Here is a 16,630-nt window from a genome sequence, read left to right as displayed (position 1 = left end):
GAAGCTCTTTAGCAACCAGTTCAGAATATTTTTATTTTTATTTATTTTTTATTTTTTATGTACAGGGAATCACTTCAGATGGAGCGGACACGATTGCGGAGGCAGGTGTCACAGTTGCTGGAGGCAGTTTCAGCAGCAGATGCATCATTGCAGCAGCTGCAGGCAGAGGTGGATGACGTGCTTCGGCCAGAGCTGCGAACATCTAGGCAATTGCACGATCAAATGCGTGATGCACTTGCTGCTGCAGAGTTGCGTTTCCAAAATGAGGTAGGTATGCTACGTGCAAATGTCCTGTAGGCAACTTTTTGTCATATGCCATACTACAGCTGACACTCAGAACAAATATTTCCCTTATTGTCAATGGATCTCCAAGTGAAGTTTGCCATAATTGGTCACAGCCTGGTTACTGTGTATGTATTATTATGCTTGTCTCTTCCTCACTATAAGTCTTGGATTGCTTTAGGCTGTTAATTTGAAGTTGTGCTTTTACTGCTTTGTTCTTAGAACTATGTTATAAAAAATTATTCTTATATATAGCTATCTAGCAGGATTAAAACTCAAGCATGATTAAGGCATTCTGTGACTGAATCATTGTTGCAAGTAGATATGCCATCAGCTAGCTCTAAGCAGAAGTAACCTATTTGACTAAAATCACATGTAATGAAAAAGCTCCTGAGTTTCCAGTTTGGTGGCAGTGTTGAAATACTGTAGAATTTCTATTTGTAAGTCAGTCTGCTGCCCTTCCACCTCGACGTGGGCACCAGGGTCTTCAGTAACCAGCAGCACAGGGGTTGGGGTAGGCCAGAGGCTGTGCTTAAATCTGATCATGGGCATTCTTGAGAGTACCAGGTTTGCTATGCTATTGGGACAACATAATAAAGGAATAAATAGAGCTTGAAGGGATGAAGGTTATCAACTAAGTTTAATGTGGAAACACACGTGGGCGGCTACATGCTGAAGTTGTGTACAGCAGTGGCCAGCATGTGAGACAGATCAAGGATGCAGAGATCCAAGCATTGTCTGATCACTTTGCCTCCCAACCCACTACCTACCCACTGACCATACAAGTCGCTGATGCTCGTATCTACTTGGAGGGGACTGCTATCCCTTGTCTATAAATATATGGACATCTGCAACCTCTCACCACTTCACCAGTAGATGATGAATATGACATTTGTTAAAACATCATGGTATCTCAACAATGACACTCAGCTTTCAACCCAATAGCTTTTTATCAGTAGTATGTTCTGTGAAAGTCTACATTCACAAGATCACACGTCTGCTTCTTTAACACTTTATGCTACTTAATTGTGGTAAAAAAATATGAACAAAGGTTTATACTATTTTTCATTGTCTCCTAGAGTCACTGTTGCCAAACATCTCACAGACGTTAGTAATCTGTACCAATCGGTAACTGACAATACACTTTTTATGATTTCTGAGGTTGCTGTTTTCGACTGCCCTTCATATAAAGATGTCTCAGTGAATTCAGTGTTTCCTTTAGCCAATTCATTTTTAAATCACAAGTATTCACCTGTTACCAATGTTCTTTTATGGTTGTGCTCTATTTTGAACATCATGTATGATAATGGATAGAATGATGTGATAATATGCAAAAATGGAAAATTATGGCAGAATTCTTAAAGCTATATTGTGTTGCCTGATTTTTAACATCTGAGGAACTATTCCAACTTAATACTTGTTCAAAGCTTTTTTTTATATCACAATAAATAAACAACAGATGGTAATTTCATTGTTATCCTGACAGAGAACTGTGTCATCTACTTCTGTTCATGGAAAACAGCCATGTACCTGCAATTATGAAAATGCCATGCCACTAGGAACCTGTTTTAGCACCAACAAACATCCCGGTCATGTTAGTTTTATTTTTTCGAATATACTATCTATGCATCTATCTCTGACTTACATATTAAATGTGTGTGCTCAAATAAGTAATTGGAATAGATGTTCTGAGTTGGATTAATGGATGGACTTCACTGGGGAAACAGTGCACTAGTAGTATTGAGTACTCAGTGGGAGAGGAAACATTCAAGAAAAATAACAATATATACAAACAGGTTTTAAAAGTTGAGGTTGAGGTTGAGGTAGGGAGTGTTGTGGAACAAAATGATGTGCTAGAGATAAGCTTCATGCAAAAAAATTCCAGTGAGGCTAGTATTGGAAGGTGTGGAGTGGCACGTGGCACAGGTTACAATGCAGCATCTGAAACTAATATTGTACAGACCAGTACTCTGGGAAACACTGATTACACAGTACGATGATTTGTTATTGAGAGCTGTGAATATAGTCATACAAAATCATTCTTCAGTATCATAAAAGTTAATTAAAGTGGTGACAGCTTATGAAACTATTCTCCATCATCAGATTATCAGTGAGGAGTAAAAAGCACAAAAAGTGGCCTTATGTTCAGGCCTATTAAGGCTGATAAGAATTAGACACAGAATTTATTGTGAGAAAAAACTTCATAAACAGCATGAAGGGGGAAAAGATGGTGGTTTGTTTTTTCAGTAGGTTTCTTGTCAACAAGTCAGGGGGTTATTTGACAGTTTTAAAGATGGTAGAATGTGGACCTGTAATTAAAACCATCAAAAAGATTCAATTTTGGGCCTGGTACTCATCTACCTATCAAAAACAAAAAATCAATGTCCTTTATTACACAATATTAGAGAAGGACAAGTTGCTACTCACTTCATAGTGGAGATGCTGAGTCGCAGATAGGCATAACAAAAATATACACACAATTATAGCTTTTGGCCATTAAGGCCTTTGTCAACAACACACACACACACACACACACACACACACACACACACACACACACTCACTCAAACGCACACACGATACAGTATGGTTTCAGTTACCTGGGACTGCTGTCGTGTGTGCAAGTTGCTTTTGCATGAGTGTTCGTGTGTGTGTATGTGTGTCTATTGTTGACAAAGGTGTTAATGGCCGAAAGCTATAATTGTGTGTATCTTTTTGTTGTGCTTATCTGCAACTCAGCATTTCCGCTATATGGTGAGTGGCAACTTTTCCTTCTCTAATATTGTTACATTCCATCCTGGATTTTCCATTGTTTGATTTTTGCCTGATGGCTTTTCTTTGATCCTAATCCTGGGCTGTTTTACTTTGTTACTATTTTCTTTTGCATCACTATACTCAATGAGTGTGGTTTCAGTTGCCTTAGACTGCAAGTGTGCAAGTTGCGTTTGCGTGAGCGTGCGTGTGCATGTGTGTATGTATGTCTGTCTGTTGTTGACAAAGGCCTTAATTGCCGAAAGCTATAACTGTTCGAATCTTTTTGTTGTGTCTATCTGTGACTCAGCATCTCTGCTATATGGTGAGTGGCAACTTTTCCTTCTCTAATACTGTTATATTCCATCCTGGATTTTCCATTGTTTGATCCCTTTATTACACAATGTCATTGTAACCAAAAGCTAAATTACCTGGTTCTCATCTCCAGTTACATACGTGATTAGAATAACTGTCAAGTTTCTCTCTCATCAGACAAAAGCTCTGTCCCAGAAGCTAGAGGAAAACAGGGACAAGCTGTATTTTATTAATTTAAACCGGAATCAGTTTGCAACTTTTGCTGCAATTATGAAGAGTAGGAGCAATTTTGTTCGATGCCATGAAAGCTATTGAAAATTGACAATTCTACAAAACCATATCAATGCTTTATTTACACACTGTCATGAACCCACTCTACTGTGCTGGAAAGGTTATCTCCATAAGGACACCGTTACAGTGTGGCTGATGGCTGTATAGTACTTTGGTAGAGATGGCCATGATGTTTCCTTTGTTGATGCTGCAAAGTCTGTGTTGTCCATGTGGCTTCTCATTGTCTAGACGATGATTCCTTTGCTGCTCTGGGTCCAAGAAAATGTGCGGGTTTTTTAATTATCACTGGGCAAACGGAATCATGATGCAGTATTCCATGGTTTATTTGTAACAAAAACACATATTTATTGCCAAAGCTCGAAAAACAACTACAATCAACTGCAGCCAAAAATAAAGTGGCCGAAAACCCATTTTAGACCAAAGATGATGGTCATAAACTACAAAGAACATAAAATTTCAATATTGATTATTGATCGCATTGCCTAACCTAGTATTATATTAAGCAAATGCTTTTTAATATAACTTTAGTGTATAATATAACAAAATGAGGTCTATTTGTCAGTTCCATTACAACACACACATCAAGTCTTATCTGTCAACTGCCATGATAATTAAAAAACCTTGTAGTAGATTAATAAACATTTCACCTCACTGTTATTTACCATGATCACTAGTGCACTGTAGTAATAATAGTTCATAGCTTTTTTAACTTGAGATGATTTATAAATGTGATTTGAGTCTTAGTATTCTTAGATGGTACTTGAAATGTAATTCTCCTTCACTTCTTTAGAGAGAAAACATGATTTGCATGATAATCTAATAACTTGGATTGCATGTACAAAATGGTTATAATTACACTAGGGAAAAGACACATGTATGTTTCATTAACAGTTAATCTCACAGACTATACTCTATTCAAAATTACCTTAGGAATGACACTTTGGCAGGCGCAGATGGAGGTGTGGAACAGAGTTGACACATTCCACGCATAAGTAGTGTTTAATCTAATACTTCATTCAACTTGCTCAAATTTGCAAACCATTCAGTGTACAAAGATGGAAGTGGCATCAGTGTGTTATGGAAGTGATGCACAATGTTTTCATTTCAGTTTTGTTTATAACAGTAAATTTGTTAAGATGGTGTACAGAAATGAACAAAAATTTATTTACTGATGACGGTATTGAATTTTTGACAAGCAAGATACTTTTTTGTTATTAAAGGTAAATGAACACACTATGTGAATGAAATTTTAAGAATAAATTTTAAGAATAAATTAAATTTTCATCTGCTGCAAACTAGAACTCAGTCAGTGATCTATTATAACACAAGATAACTGGCATTAAATGTGATGCATAATGCTCCCTTCACCCATCAAAAACCAAGTGAGTGCCATATGGTTTTAGTATGAGAAACAGATTTCTATCTTTATAATTAACTTGTCTTTATAGCAGTAACAACAAAATAAATTACAGCTCCCACTGCCATAATAGGAAGAAAAACAAATTACATTAAACAAACACATGGGACAGAAAACTGCCTGGAATCGGAACACAGTGCAAGTGGCAAGTGTAGTAGTGAGAGTGAAGGTTTGGTAACTGTGTGTAGTTTCTGTGACTGTATGTCTTGTGGGATTGGCAAAACATGTGCCAGGTCTTTCACATAAGCCTCGCCCTTCCTTTGTAGCTGTCAATCCTAAAGTAATTCTGTACAGAGTATAGTATGCTGCAGAAGAGCACAGTGAATAATTTAATCTTCTTGCATTTAGTTCAGATGTGCATGCTTCCATTCTGCAGGTGAATGAATCAAATTCCAAACTACAGCAGGTGACCAATGAACTGAATGAAATTAATTGTGAATGTGAGCAGCTGCGAGAAGAGGTTGAAACTCTTGAAGTAAGTGACCATGAAATTATTTGTTAGTTTTACTTATTTGTGAGTTTGCTACTTCATTTTCATCTTTTCATTATTAAAATAATGTACTTGAATCTACATTGACTTTGAAAATTATCTATTTTACGTTATAATGACTCCTAAAATTTAAAAAATACTGCACAAAACCTAATATTTCTGACTTATGTCAAATAAATGTGAATCACATGTGGAAAACAAAAGTTGCAGGGAATAAGACTGACTCATGGTTCCACAACTGGTAAAATTGTTCTACAATCATAATACACAAATAAAAGAAAATAACTAATTACAAATTAATGTCTCACTCTGTGTTGTCATGATGAGATTGTATCTATGATCTTGTAATATTTTCCAGAAGACTGATTCTTGATATTATCCATTCAATAGTTTATGACTGAATACTTGGCATCTGTTGGTTCCCAAACAGGCTTCAGTAGACCTACAAGCTACACAATTCTGAAAACCAACTTCCATCACTCCAAAGTAATCCGATATTCCTGACAATGGAGCAGTCTCACTTGAAAATTAACTTTGTGCAAATATTTATTTCAATCACAAAAAGGGACCCAGCACAATCGGCACCGTCAAACAGTATAAAAAAGATATATAACAAAATAAAATTCTCACATTTAACCAGTGAGCAGAAAATTAAGTATGGCAAAGTACAAAAAATACACTTGATATAATCAAAACTATGTAGGTCTACTAACTTCCTGAAACATATTCAGTTACATCACTAAACTACATGAAGGCATGTCCAACACACAATATACATCAACAACTTCATGCAAGTCACTACGTTCATAAATGCTTTTCTTTGTATTATGATTTTCTTTGGAAATCTGATGAAATAGTATTATTTGTTACTTACAATAAACTGTCAATCATCATCTTATAACAAGTGGTTATTGACTCCTCACTGACATATTTAGAAATTTTCAGAGTGTTAAAAGACACATTTGAAAAATTAATCCGATTGAAAGCACTTTTACTGTTAAGTCAATTGACATTGTATTTTTGTTTTGAAAAGGAAGGAGAAGGCTGTCTCCTGATATCATCAAACAATAAAATTACATTTTCACAATTTTTCATTGTTTTACATTAGTAAGTATGCCACCAATATTTAATGTTCAAAAGTTAATTATAATTTCAGCTTACTGCCTTAACAAAAAACACAAGCAAACAACCACAGCTGAAATCATTTTATGAAAAATACATCAAATTCCATCCTGATTCTTCATAAGCCTTTTGCTCCAGTTTCAAACACTCAGGACACCCATTTCTTCTCGTCTCAACAGTCCCCTCACCCCCATCAACCCTGCAGTAATCCCCAGTTGATCACTTTAGTTTGTTTGTCTGGTGTTGCCCTCCAGTGATACAAATTGGAATTCACCGAAGAAGACGAAGTAAATATTCCAGAATTTGAACCAAGAAGAGCTGCCAACATAAGTAACTTAGAAGTAAATATCCTCAGAGTAGTGAAGCAACTTAAATCACTCAATAAAAACAAGTCTTCTGGTCTAGCCTGTATACTAATTAGGTTCCTTTCAGAATGTGCGGATGCAATAACTCCATACTTAACAATCATACACAACTGCTCGCTCACTGAAAGATTTAAACTCAAAGCCTAGAAAGTTGCACAGGTCACACCAATACCCAAGAAAAGTAGTAGGAGTAGTCCACTACATTACAGATCCATATAATTATCATCAATATGCAGCAGGATTTTGTAACATGTATTGTGTTCAAATATTATTAATTACCTCGAAGAGAAGTCTACTGGCACACAGTCAACACGGATTTAGAAAACATCGTTCTTGTGAAGCACAGCTAGCTCTTTACTGACATGAAGTATTGAGTACTACTGACAAGGGATTTCAAGTTGATTCCATATTTATAGGTTTCCAGAAGGCTTTTGACACTTGTAATCAAATTGCGTGCTTATGGAATATCATCTCAGTTATGCAACTGGATTCGTGATTTCCTGTCAATGTGTCTGATGGACAGTCATCAAGTAAAACAGAAGTGATTTCTGGCATTTCCCAAGGTAGTGTTATAGGGCATCTGCTGTTCCTTATATATATAAATGATTTATGAGACAATCTGAGCAGCTGTCTTAGGTTGTTTGAAGATGATGCTGTTGTTTATCATTTAGTAAACTCATCAGACAATCAAAACAAATTGCAAAACGATTTAGAAAAGACATCTGAATGGTGCAAAAACTGGCAGTTGACACTCATCCACATGAGTGCTAAAAGAATCCATTCAACTTTGGTTACATGATAAATCAGTCAAATATAAAGTCTGTAAATTCAACTAAATACCTGGAAACTACAATTACAATGAATTTAAATTGGAAAGAACATGTAGATAAAGTTGTGGGGAAGGACTGCGTTTTACAGGCAGAACACTTAGAAAATGTAGTATATCTACTGAAGAGGCTGCCTACACTATGCTTGTCTGTCCTCTTTTGGAGTGCTGCTGCATGGTCTGGGATCCTTACCGGACAGAATTAACAGAGAACATCGAGAAAGTTCAAAGAAGAGCAGCACGTGTTGTATTGTTACAAAGTAGGGGAGAGAGTGTCATGGACATGATACACAATTTGGGATGGATACCATTACAACAAAGGCATTTTTTGTTGTGGCAGAAGCTTGCCACAAAATTTCAAGTACCAACTTTCTCCTCCAAATGTGAAAATATTTTGTTGACACCAACCTAAATAGGGAGAGACAATCATCATAATAATATAAAGGAAATTAGAGCTCACACAGACATATAAAGGTGTTTATTTTTTCCATGCGCTGTTTGAGAGTGGAATAATAAAGAATTATTGTGAAGCTGATTCGATGAACCCTTTGTCAGGCAGTGAAGTGTGATTTTTCCCCCTTTTTTTTAAATGGGTACCCCTGTAGATGTAGATTTATATGCAGATGTATGAAAATCTTATTGCATTATAAAACCTACCATCATCATTTGTTTCAATATGTCTATTCCTATTGCTTACTCACAGTTTAATGATTTCCCAGTACTATCATTCAGCATGATATATAGTATTTGCTCCAATTTGGCATTTTAATAGCTCTTGTTTTTTTTTTTTTTTTTTTTTGCGTTAGATTAGTTTAACTGGGAAGCAGTATAACAGATTGGATATATATTTCTGTATTCAATTTATTTTCAAATATTTTAGGTACATATTTAAAGGAAACCAAACAATCATTTTTTTAAAAAAATATGTGTTTTCAGGCTACTGTGCGGGATCTGCGAGCAGAGATTCAGATTCAGAAAGACCATGAAAAGGCAACAACTGCAACACTTAACAGACACATTGTGAGTCTTGAGCAAATGCTGAATAATGCTCAGAATCACACATGTGGAACAGAAGAGCCAGCAGTCAGTAAGTATTCAACTAAGGTGTTCTACCTCTTTATTAACATACACCTGCTGCAATAACAGAGTTAGTTGAGGTGAAAATGTATTTACATAAAGGAAGTCTGATAGATTTTGAGATAATGTCTTCCAAGAACACCTTGTCATTGGTGTATGTGTTATTTGGATTGAAAGCAAATTAAAATTTAGTCACTAAACACTGATAGCTGTATGCTTTCTATAACTTAAGGAGAGAGGAGGCACACAATAAAAAGACTGCATTTATTTAGCAAAAAATTATGAACAGACATAGTACTAATAGTAATATGTCATATGTAAGGACAGTGAGCATTTTATTTCGTGGTTAACTTCGGTGTTATTTTTTACAAGCTTTTCTTATTATTTTCTGCCTGTTTTAGTGTTCTTGTCTTTTGCCAATTTTTATATTACTTTCTGATGGCTTATTTGTGAAGAGCCAAATGTTTCATATTTTTGCCCTATTTAGATGTTTTTAGTGTCACATTAGAAATGAAAATATACCCATCAATTGTATTATATTTATTGACATCACAGATTACATTTATTTAGATTATTAAAAAGATAAATCATTCATATTAAACCCATTAAATTTGATCAATTAAAGAAAATAAATATCTTTGCATCCAAATGCTGTTGTTGTCTGCATAAACTGCTGGCAATAAGAACTGCTTCTTCAGTAACTTTTGAAAGGATTTCTATCATTTCAGAATATCGTTCACAGCTGAGACTACACATAACAGACTCTTTGCCACGTAAGCATTTATAGAGTTTGTTGTCATCCCATGACTCAAACAAGAACCTACAGCAGTGAACACAGACTTAATACATGAATCTGTGACCATAATAGTTGTTAGCCTAATTTGCAGGTGCAATCCAGTGTGATATACAGGACATAATATCCTGTCTGAGGCCTATAGTCATTTTTATGTTAATAATTGGCAACCAATGCTGTACAATCACAATAAACTCATGAGATGTTCAATTGACTCTTTTATAAGAACATGTTACATGTTTCGGGATTACACCCATCTTCAGATATTTGTTACAAAAAAGTACAAAACATAAGTGAACAGCACATTCAACACATCTCAACATTACAGAAAATGAGATCAGATCATATGAGTTACATGCCACAAACTTCAACTCCTTCTCAACCAACCAGGTGTCCAATAACATATGACTATAACTGCGACACAATAAGTCATAAAGCGGAGCGTATACTGATGCTAAACAAGTCAACTATCAACGAAGCACCCTCGGTACGGGGTGCTGCATGGTCATATGCTCCATGTGTTCACATGTAATTCAATAATAATATACTCAGTATGTAACATGTAACAGGGCATAATTACGACTAGCAACTGGAATGGTACTTCTGTACACATTGACACTAAAGGATTTTTTTTTATTTTTTAACCCAAAATTTTTACATTGCCATGCTATACCTATAGCCAGTAGTGGTACTAAGCACAACTCAAATCATATGTCAACATAAAATAAATAATGGGGGGGGGTTTCCTTCGTGAATAAACCTTTCAACCTCCCAAACGTCTGAAAGAACACCGCCAAATTAAGTATAACCAGCAGTACCCATCATAAACTAAAACCCTGTAATCAGATCACATACATAAACGTCTTAGGCGCAATCTGTTAAAGCCAACGGCAAACATGTCGGCGGCAGCCATTCTCCTATCAAAATACAGTAATATTCATGGGCCATGATTGCCCAAATAGAAGCCTTCAAACAATAACCTACACTCCTCTGCCACATGGAAAAAAGTTTAATTGTAAGAGGAAGAACATTTTCATAAAATCCCGAAACACACTTGTGGGTTATACCTCATACATTTCTTATATAAACTAGTGGCATGACAATTTGAGTTGTCCACTACTGGATATATGTATAGCATGGCATGTAAAAATTTTGGGTTTTAAATTTAAAAAAAAAAAAAAATCCTTCAGTGTCAACATGTACGGAAGTACCATTCCAGTTGCTAGTCGTAATTACACCCTGTTACATGTTACATGCTGAGTATATTATTAGAGAATTACATGTGAACACATGGAGCATATGACCATGCAGCGCCCCCTACCGAGGGTGCTTCCCTTTTAGTTGACTTGTTTAGCATCAGTATACACTCTCATTTAAGACTGGTCGTGTCGCAGTTATAGTCATATGTTACTGGACACTGTCTTCGAATTGTCAAGGCTGTATGCCTGGTTCATTAAGGAGGTGTTGAAGTTTATGGTATGTAACTCATATGGTCCGATCTCATTTTCTGTAATGTTGAGACATGTTGAATGTGCGGTTCACTTATGTTTTGTACTTTTTTGTAACAGATGTATGAAGATGGGTGTAACCCCAAAATGTGTAACATGTTCTAATAAAAGAGTCAATTGAACATCTCATGAGTTTATTGTGATTGTACAGCATTGGTTGCCAATTATTAGCAATCCAGTGTGCTTCAGTGTTTCCTTCATCTCTTCCAAACATCAGACCCATCATATTTCTCAATATCTTACTGGTTTAGTTACCAAAAATTCATCTTCCAACAAAAAAGAAGCAGCATCACATTTAACTTGGAATACAGATAATAGTTTTATCTGGTGATGTCAGCTGTTCTAATATTTATGCTACACATATCAAATCAAAAATGACAAGAGTTTGGAGAGTTCATTAATGCAGTGCATAGTGCAGTAATTTTAAGTGTCAGGAAGTCTTTTCTGAAAGTACTGGACTATTGGAGAATAGCCATGTATTGAAGTTAAATATGAATGATAAATAGCTTAGACAAGAGGAGAATAGACGCTTTTGAAATGTGGTGCTACAGAAGAATGCTGAAGATTAGATGGATAGATCACGTAATTAATGAGGAGGTACTGAATAAAATTGGGGAAAAGGATTTGTGCCACAACTTGACTAGAAGAAAAGATTGGTTGGTAGGACATTTTCTGAGGCATCAAGGGATCACCAATTTAATATTGGAGGGCAGTGTGGAGGGTACAAATCGTAGAGGGAGACCAAGAGATGAATACACTTAGCAGGTTCAGAAGGTTGCAGTAGGTACTTGGAGATGAAGAAGCTCGCACAGGATAGGGTAGCATGGAGAGCTGCATCAAACCAGTCTCTGGACTGAAGACCACAACAACAACAGTGCATTAATTAAACTTCATAGTTTTGTAGTACACAATTATAAACATGAAAATCACGAAATCAGCACTTAAAGTGCACGAGCACATAAGCCAACATGGTGCCTGCTCAGTACAGGGCATGTGACATGATGGAAACATATTTCTGATGGTAAAAATGAGAAGTTTGAGAAGTTTATTTCAATAGAAGAGGATACTGAGCCATTGTGAAAACTAACTTCAGCACATGACAAGTACAAGTTCAATTCAAACCGGCACGGATTCTTACCTTGCAGTGTGTGTGTGTGTGTGTGTGTGTGTGTGTGTGTGTGTGTGTGTGTGTGCGCACCTGCGCTTGCACACAGAAAGAGAGAGCAAAAAAATCTTCATGGGAAGCTGGGACACCCAAAACTAGCATGTGGAAGGACTCTACTTGTAAGAATATTGGTGTGTGCATTGTTACTGACTCCTCTCTCTCTGCTTCTCTGGCATAAACACAATGATGCTGCTGGCATGGGCATGTGACTGGCTCGGCTTGCTGGTTAAAACTATATTGTGAACTATGTTTGTGATGACAGTGTGGTATGTTGCATAGACCATGGCCTAGGTTAGGTTGGAAGGTGATAGATGTCATGGTGATTTATATGTTTGCACAAATAAAATGCCATGTTTTCTTTTTCCACAGCTATACTTTCATGTTATGAAAATATGTAGTTTAAGCAATATACTGCAATAAAGACCTCTAAAAAATGTGTCACTTTCGTACGGTAGGTTATATAAAAGCATTGGGAAGTGTCATACTGTTACTGGAATGGATACCTTTTGAAGAATGGTATCACATCTATAGTCTGTTTAGTCTGCTCACACTTACTTTAGGATTGGTAGCTGCAAAGGAAATAGTGGGGCGAGGTTCATGAGGAAGGCATGGCATGCATTAAGCCAATACCGTGAGACCTGTAGATGTTGCACTACCTACAGTTTCCATATCTTCACTTCCATCACTAAAACACTTCCCACTGCAGTTTTAGGTGGCTTGCTGTCCCTCATAGTAGCCTGAGATTTTATTTATTTTCATTTCTTATAGTTCATGCATTAATAGTTTTCTGTTGCTACTATTGTGTGTTGTGTAATAGTGAACAGTGTTAGAAGCAAGTTCATCAAATATTATTCAAAGTTTGTTTCTCAGCTGGACCATTGTCATATATCAGTTGAGTTACTTTGTCAACAATTGTTATTGATAAAAGCCACAACTACTCTGTTGTTATTGACAAAATACCTACCACGGCAAAAGCAATGAGGAGATGCTTAGCTTCAGCACCTAAAGATCAAAGTAAGTGATAAATTTTAAAAAGTGGAGCTTATGAATCTAATATCTCTTCGTAAACCAGTAGAACTGATAAGGAAGAAGTTGCCAGGAAGGTCACCTCTGAAGACTGGAATACAGCCACCGTAATGCATCATGGGACAATAATGCTATTTTTTAAAAATTCGATATGGGTAATGATGTGCACTGCAAACATGTATGACTGCACTGAGTGCATTGCCATGCATCAGCTGAGATAATTGGTTCATGCATTATTTTCCTACTATGTAAACAATTATTATTGATAAAAGCCACAACTGCTCTGTTGTTATTGAGAAAATAACTACCATGGCAAAAGCAAATGAGGATATGCTTAGCTTCAGCACCAAAAGGTCAAAGTAAGTAATAATGTTTAAAAAGTCGAGCTTATGAATCTAATATCTCTTCATAAACCAGTAGAGCTGATAAGGGAGAAACCTTCATGAAGGTCACCTCTGAAGGCTGGAAGAAAGCCACCGTAGTGCATCATGGGGCAATAAAGCTATTTTTAAAAAATTCGATATAGGAAATGACGTGCACTGCAAACATGTATGACTGCAATGAGAGTGATGTTGATAGAGCTTTTTCACTCTCCACATGATAAGATATGCAGGTGGATTCAGCACAATGTTTGTTATGCAGTTTAAACACTGCAGAGCAAAATTCTGATTTGATAAGTTTTGACTATTAATAAGAAGCAGTTATCTGCCATAGAGTCGGAATGAAGTTCATCTCAGGAACTCAGTCTTAATCAAACAAAAAGAAATTGCTCTCACTTTTTCCATTATAATTGTTGCTTTATTGAGGTAGAGGTATTTTGCTATCACAGTTATTATTTCTTCCAAGCCGAGAAGATAAGTTCTCTCGCTTCAATTAATAGACATAACTTTTCTGTTTCATTACAAGTAAGTAGAAAGTTTGGCCAGAAAATGTAATAACAATTTAATTATAAACTGAGCACACAGTTTCTCTTAGGAAAATGAAATGGGTCAACAAAGAGGCTCTGTCATACAAGTGCAGCATTATGCATCACACTTAATTCAAATTATATCTCAATTCAGTATCAAAAATTTTCCTGCATGTCAAAAATCTGATAACAGTTTCAAAAAATGTACTTTCATACACCTTCTGTATATCATTCTCAAAATTCTTTCCACAGATAAAACTAAAATGGAAACATAATGTAGTTCTTCCACAAGACACTGATGCCAGTTCCATCTCTGTACAGTGAATAGTTTACAAGTTTGAGCAAGTTGAATGAAATGTAAGAATATGTGTGTGTTCTAAGTGGAAAGTTACAACTCAGTTCTGAACCTCAACATATTTCTGTCTAAGTGTCAATCCTAAAGAAATTTCAAATATATTTACTGAGCCATAGTTCTCCAGGTGGGAAATAAATGGTTATTTTGAAATTATACCCATTTCTCAGCGCTGAGAAAAAAAGGCCGTATTAAGTATCTATCAGTTACCAAAATAGATAAACTGGCACCCTCAGAGTTACAAGATTTCTACACGAGAATCAGGAGAAACACAAAACTTTTATGACTGTTTGCAAAAACTGATGATTTCATGTGATGACAATAAAAAGTGCTGTCTTTGCTTTTTTTTATTTGTTTATAGCTAATGCAATTTTTCCTGTCTCAAGCCGTATGATGTAAACAGTATTGTTTGAAATTACGGAATTATCAGATAAAATGTAGAAAATTTTGGTGTATAATGACACACCCTTAGTTCTGGAAAAAGTTGTTTTTTGTTAAGGCTGAGTCATTCTGATAAGACTCTCTGAACACTGTCCCACATTCTTTATACCAACTATAACTGCAACAGGTGTGAAACAATTATATAAAATAATTCAGGGAACAAAATTTATTATCTGTGTTTCTTGTGTGCTGTGTGCATTTCAGTCAGTAACTCATCATATTATTTCATCTCCAGTGTGTAAAAATCATGAAGATCTGAACATGAAGACACTTGTACAAACTGCATACCAGCAAAAGGAAGAAACTCTTGAGGAACAGACATCTAGAATAATTAATGGCACATTTCCTAATCTTGAGGGACCCATTGATGAATTGACCAAAGTTGTTCGCAGCCTTGACAGCACATTGGAATATATTAAGGTAAGGAATAGTTGATTTCCTTCAGGGAACAAATCTGGAAAAGGAACTGGAAGCATTAGCATTAACTTCTCTTCTATCTTGTTGAAGCACAACTGCAGACAACTGCACTTCCTAAAATGTGCTGCACTGCACTATTCCCGAAATACACTGTGTAGTTGGGAATTCGCAAACTATCTTAACATTCATTCAAGCAATATTTGCAATTGTGTATCTTTTCTTTATTGAAAATGTCATGTGACTAGGGTCTCCCGTTGGGTAGACTGTTCACCGGGTGCAAGTCTTTCAATTTGACGCCACTTCGGCGACTTGGGCGTCAATGGGGATGAGATGATGATGCTTAGGACAATGCAACACCCAGTCTCTGAGCAGAGAGAATCTCCGACCCAACCGGGAATTGTACCCAAGCCCTTAGGATTGACATTCTGTCACACTGACCACTCAGCTACCGGGGGCGGACTCTTTTCTTTATTGATGTAGTTTGACTGTAGGGTGTCCTTTTATATTTTTCACAGTGGACCAACATCATGTCAATTCAACTGTGCATATATTAATATTTCAGTATTCTCAAACTATAAAGGAAACAAATAAATACAGATATAGAACCATGTCTTGTAATAGAATTTTGATGTTCGAACCAATCTTTGGGTTGAAAACAGCTTTACTTATACTGTACACAGGGCTGAAATAGAGCTCCTGGTTATTAATTACTTACAAGAAATGACTAGAACTGGGACACAAGTACTATTGAGAAGGAGCTAACAGTTGGTTGTACATTCTTTGACAATAGCACTAAATCCATTCCAGTAATATCTTTTCAATTTTCTTGCTGTGTTTTTCTTCCACTGAGGAATTTCCAATACTAAAATTTAGAAAGTGTTGGTCATTGTCTACACGAGTCATTGATTTTATGCTACACTTGTTTCAATTTTGTAATGAGCTTTCCAACACACTATTACCTTAAACCAAAACGGGTTCCAAAAACTTCAGCCAAGCAAACCCAATTTTTGTGTTTCTCACATGATACCACCTAAATAAAACTGCAAAAATATTCAATTGGATGTTAATAAGATTTCAAATTGGAG

At 36.0% G+C, this 16,630-nt stretch overlaps 2 protein-coding genes across 2 annotated transcripts in view; one reads left to right on the top strand and one right to left on the bottom strand.

Moving 5' to 3' along the window:
- Positions 1-16,630, top strand: part of LOC126365770 (golgin subfamily A member 6-like protein 7) — a 510,481-nt gene that overhangs the window by 473,696 nt on the left and 20,155 nt on the right. Inside the window, exons 11-14 of the mRNA XM_050008292.1 lie at positions 66-267; positions 5,433-5,531; positions 8,796-8,946; positions 15,364-15,548. Coding sequence (XP_049864249.1) covers positions 66-267; positions 5,433-5,531; positions 8,796-8,946; positions 15,364-15,548 — 637 coding nt within the window. The remainder of the gene's footprint in view (positions 1-65; positions 268-5,432; positions 5,532-8,795; positions 8,947-15,363; positions 15,549-16,630) is intronic.
- Positions 5,433-16,630, bottom strand: part of LOC126365768 (serine/threonine-protein kinase PRP4 homolog) — a 266,407-nt gene continuing 255,209 nt past the window's right edge. The window contains exon 20 of the mRNA XM_050008287.1: positions 5,433-5,988. The gene's annotated coding sequence lies outside the window, so the exon portion shown is untranslated. The remainder of the gene's footprint in view (positions 5,989-16,630) is intronic.

The sequence above is a fragment of the Schistocerca gregaria genome, chromosome 4 (genome assembly GCF_023897955.1).
Source record: "Schistocerca gregaria isolate iqSchGreg1 chromosome 4, iqSchGreg1.2, whole genome shotgun sequence".
In the NCBI taxonomy this organism is placed as follows: Eukaryota; Metazoa; Arthropoda; class Insecta; order Orthoptera; family Acrididae; genus Schistocerca; species Schistocerca gregaria.
The sequence above is the reverse complement of the archived record's forward strand: the minus strand, read 5'-3'. Positions and strand labels throughout refer to the sequence as shown.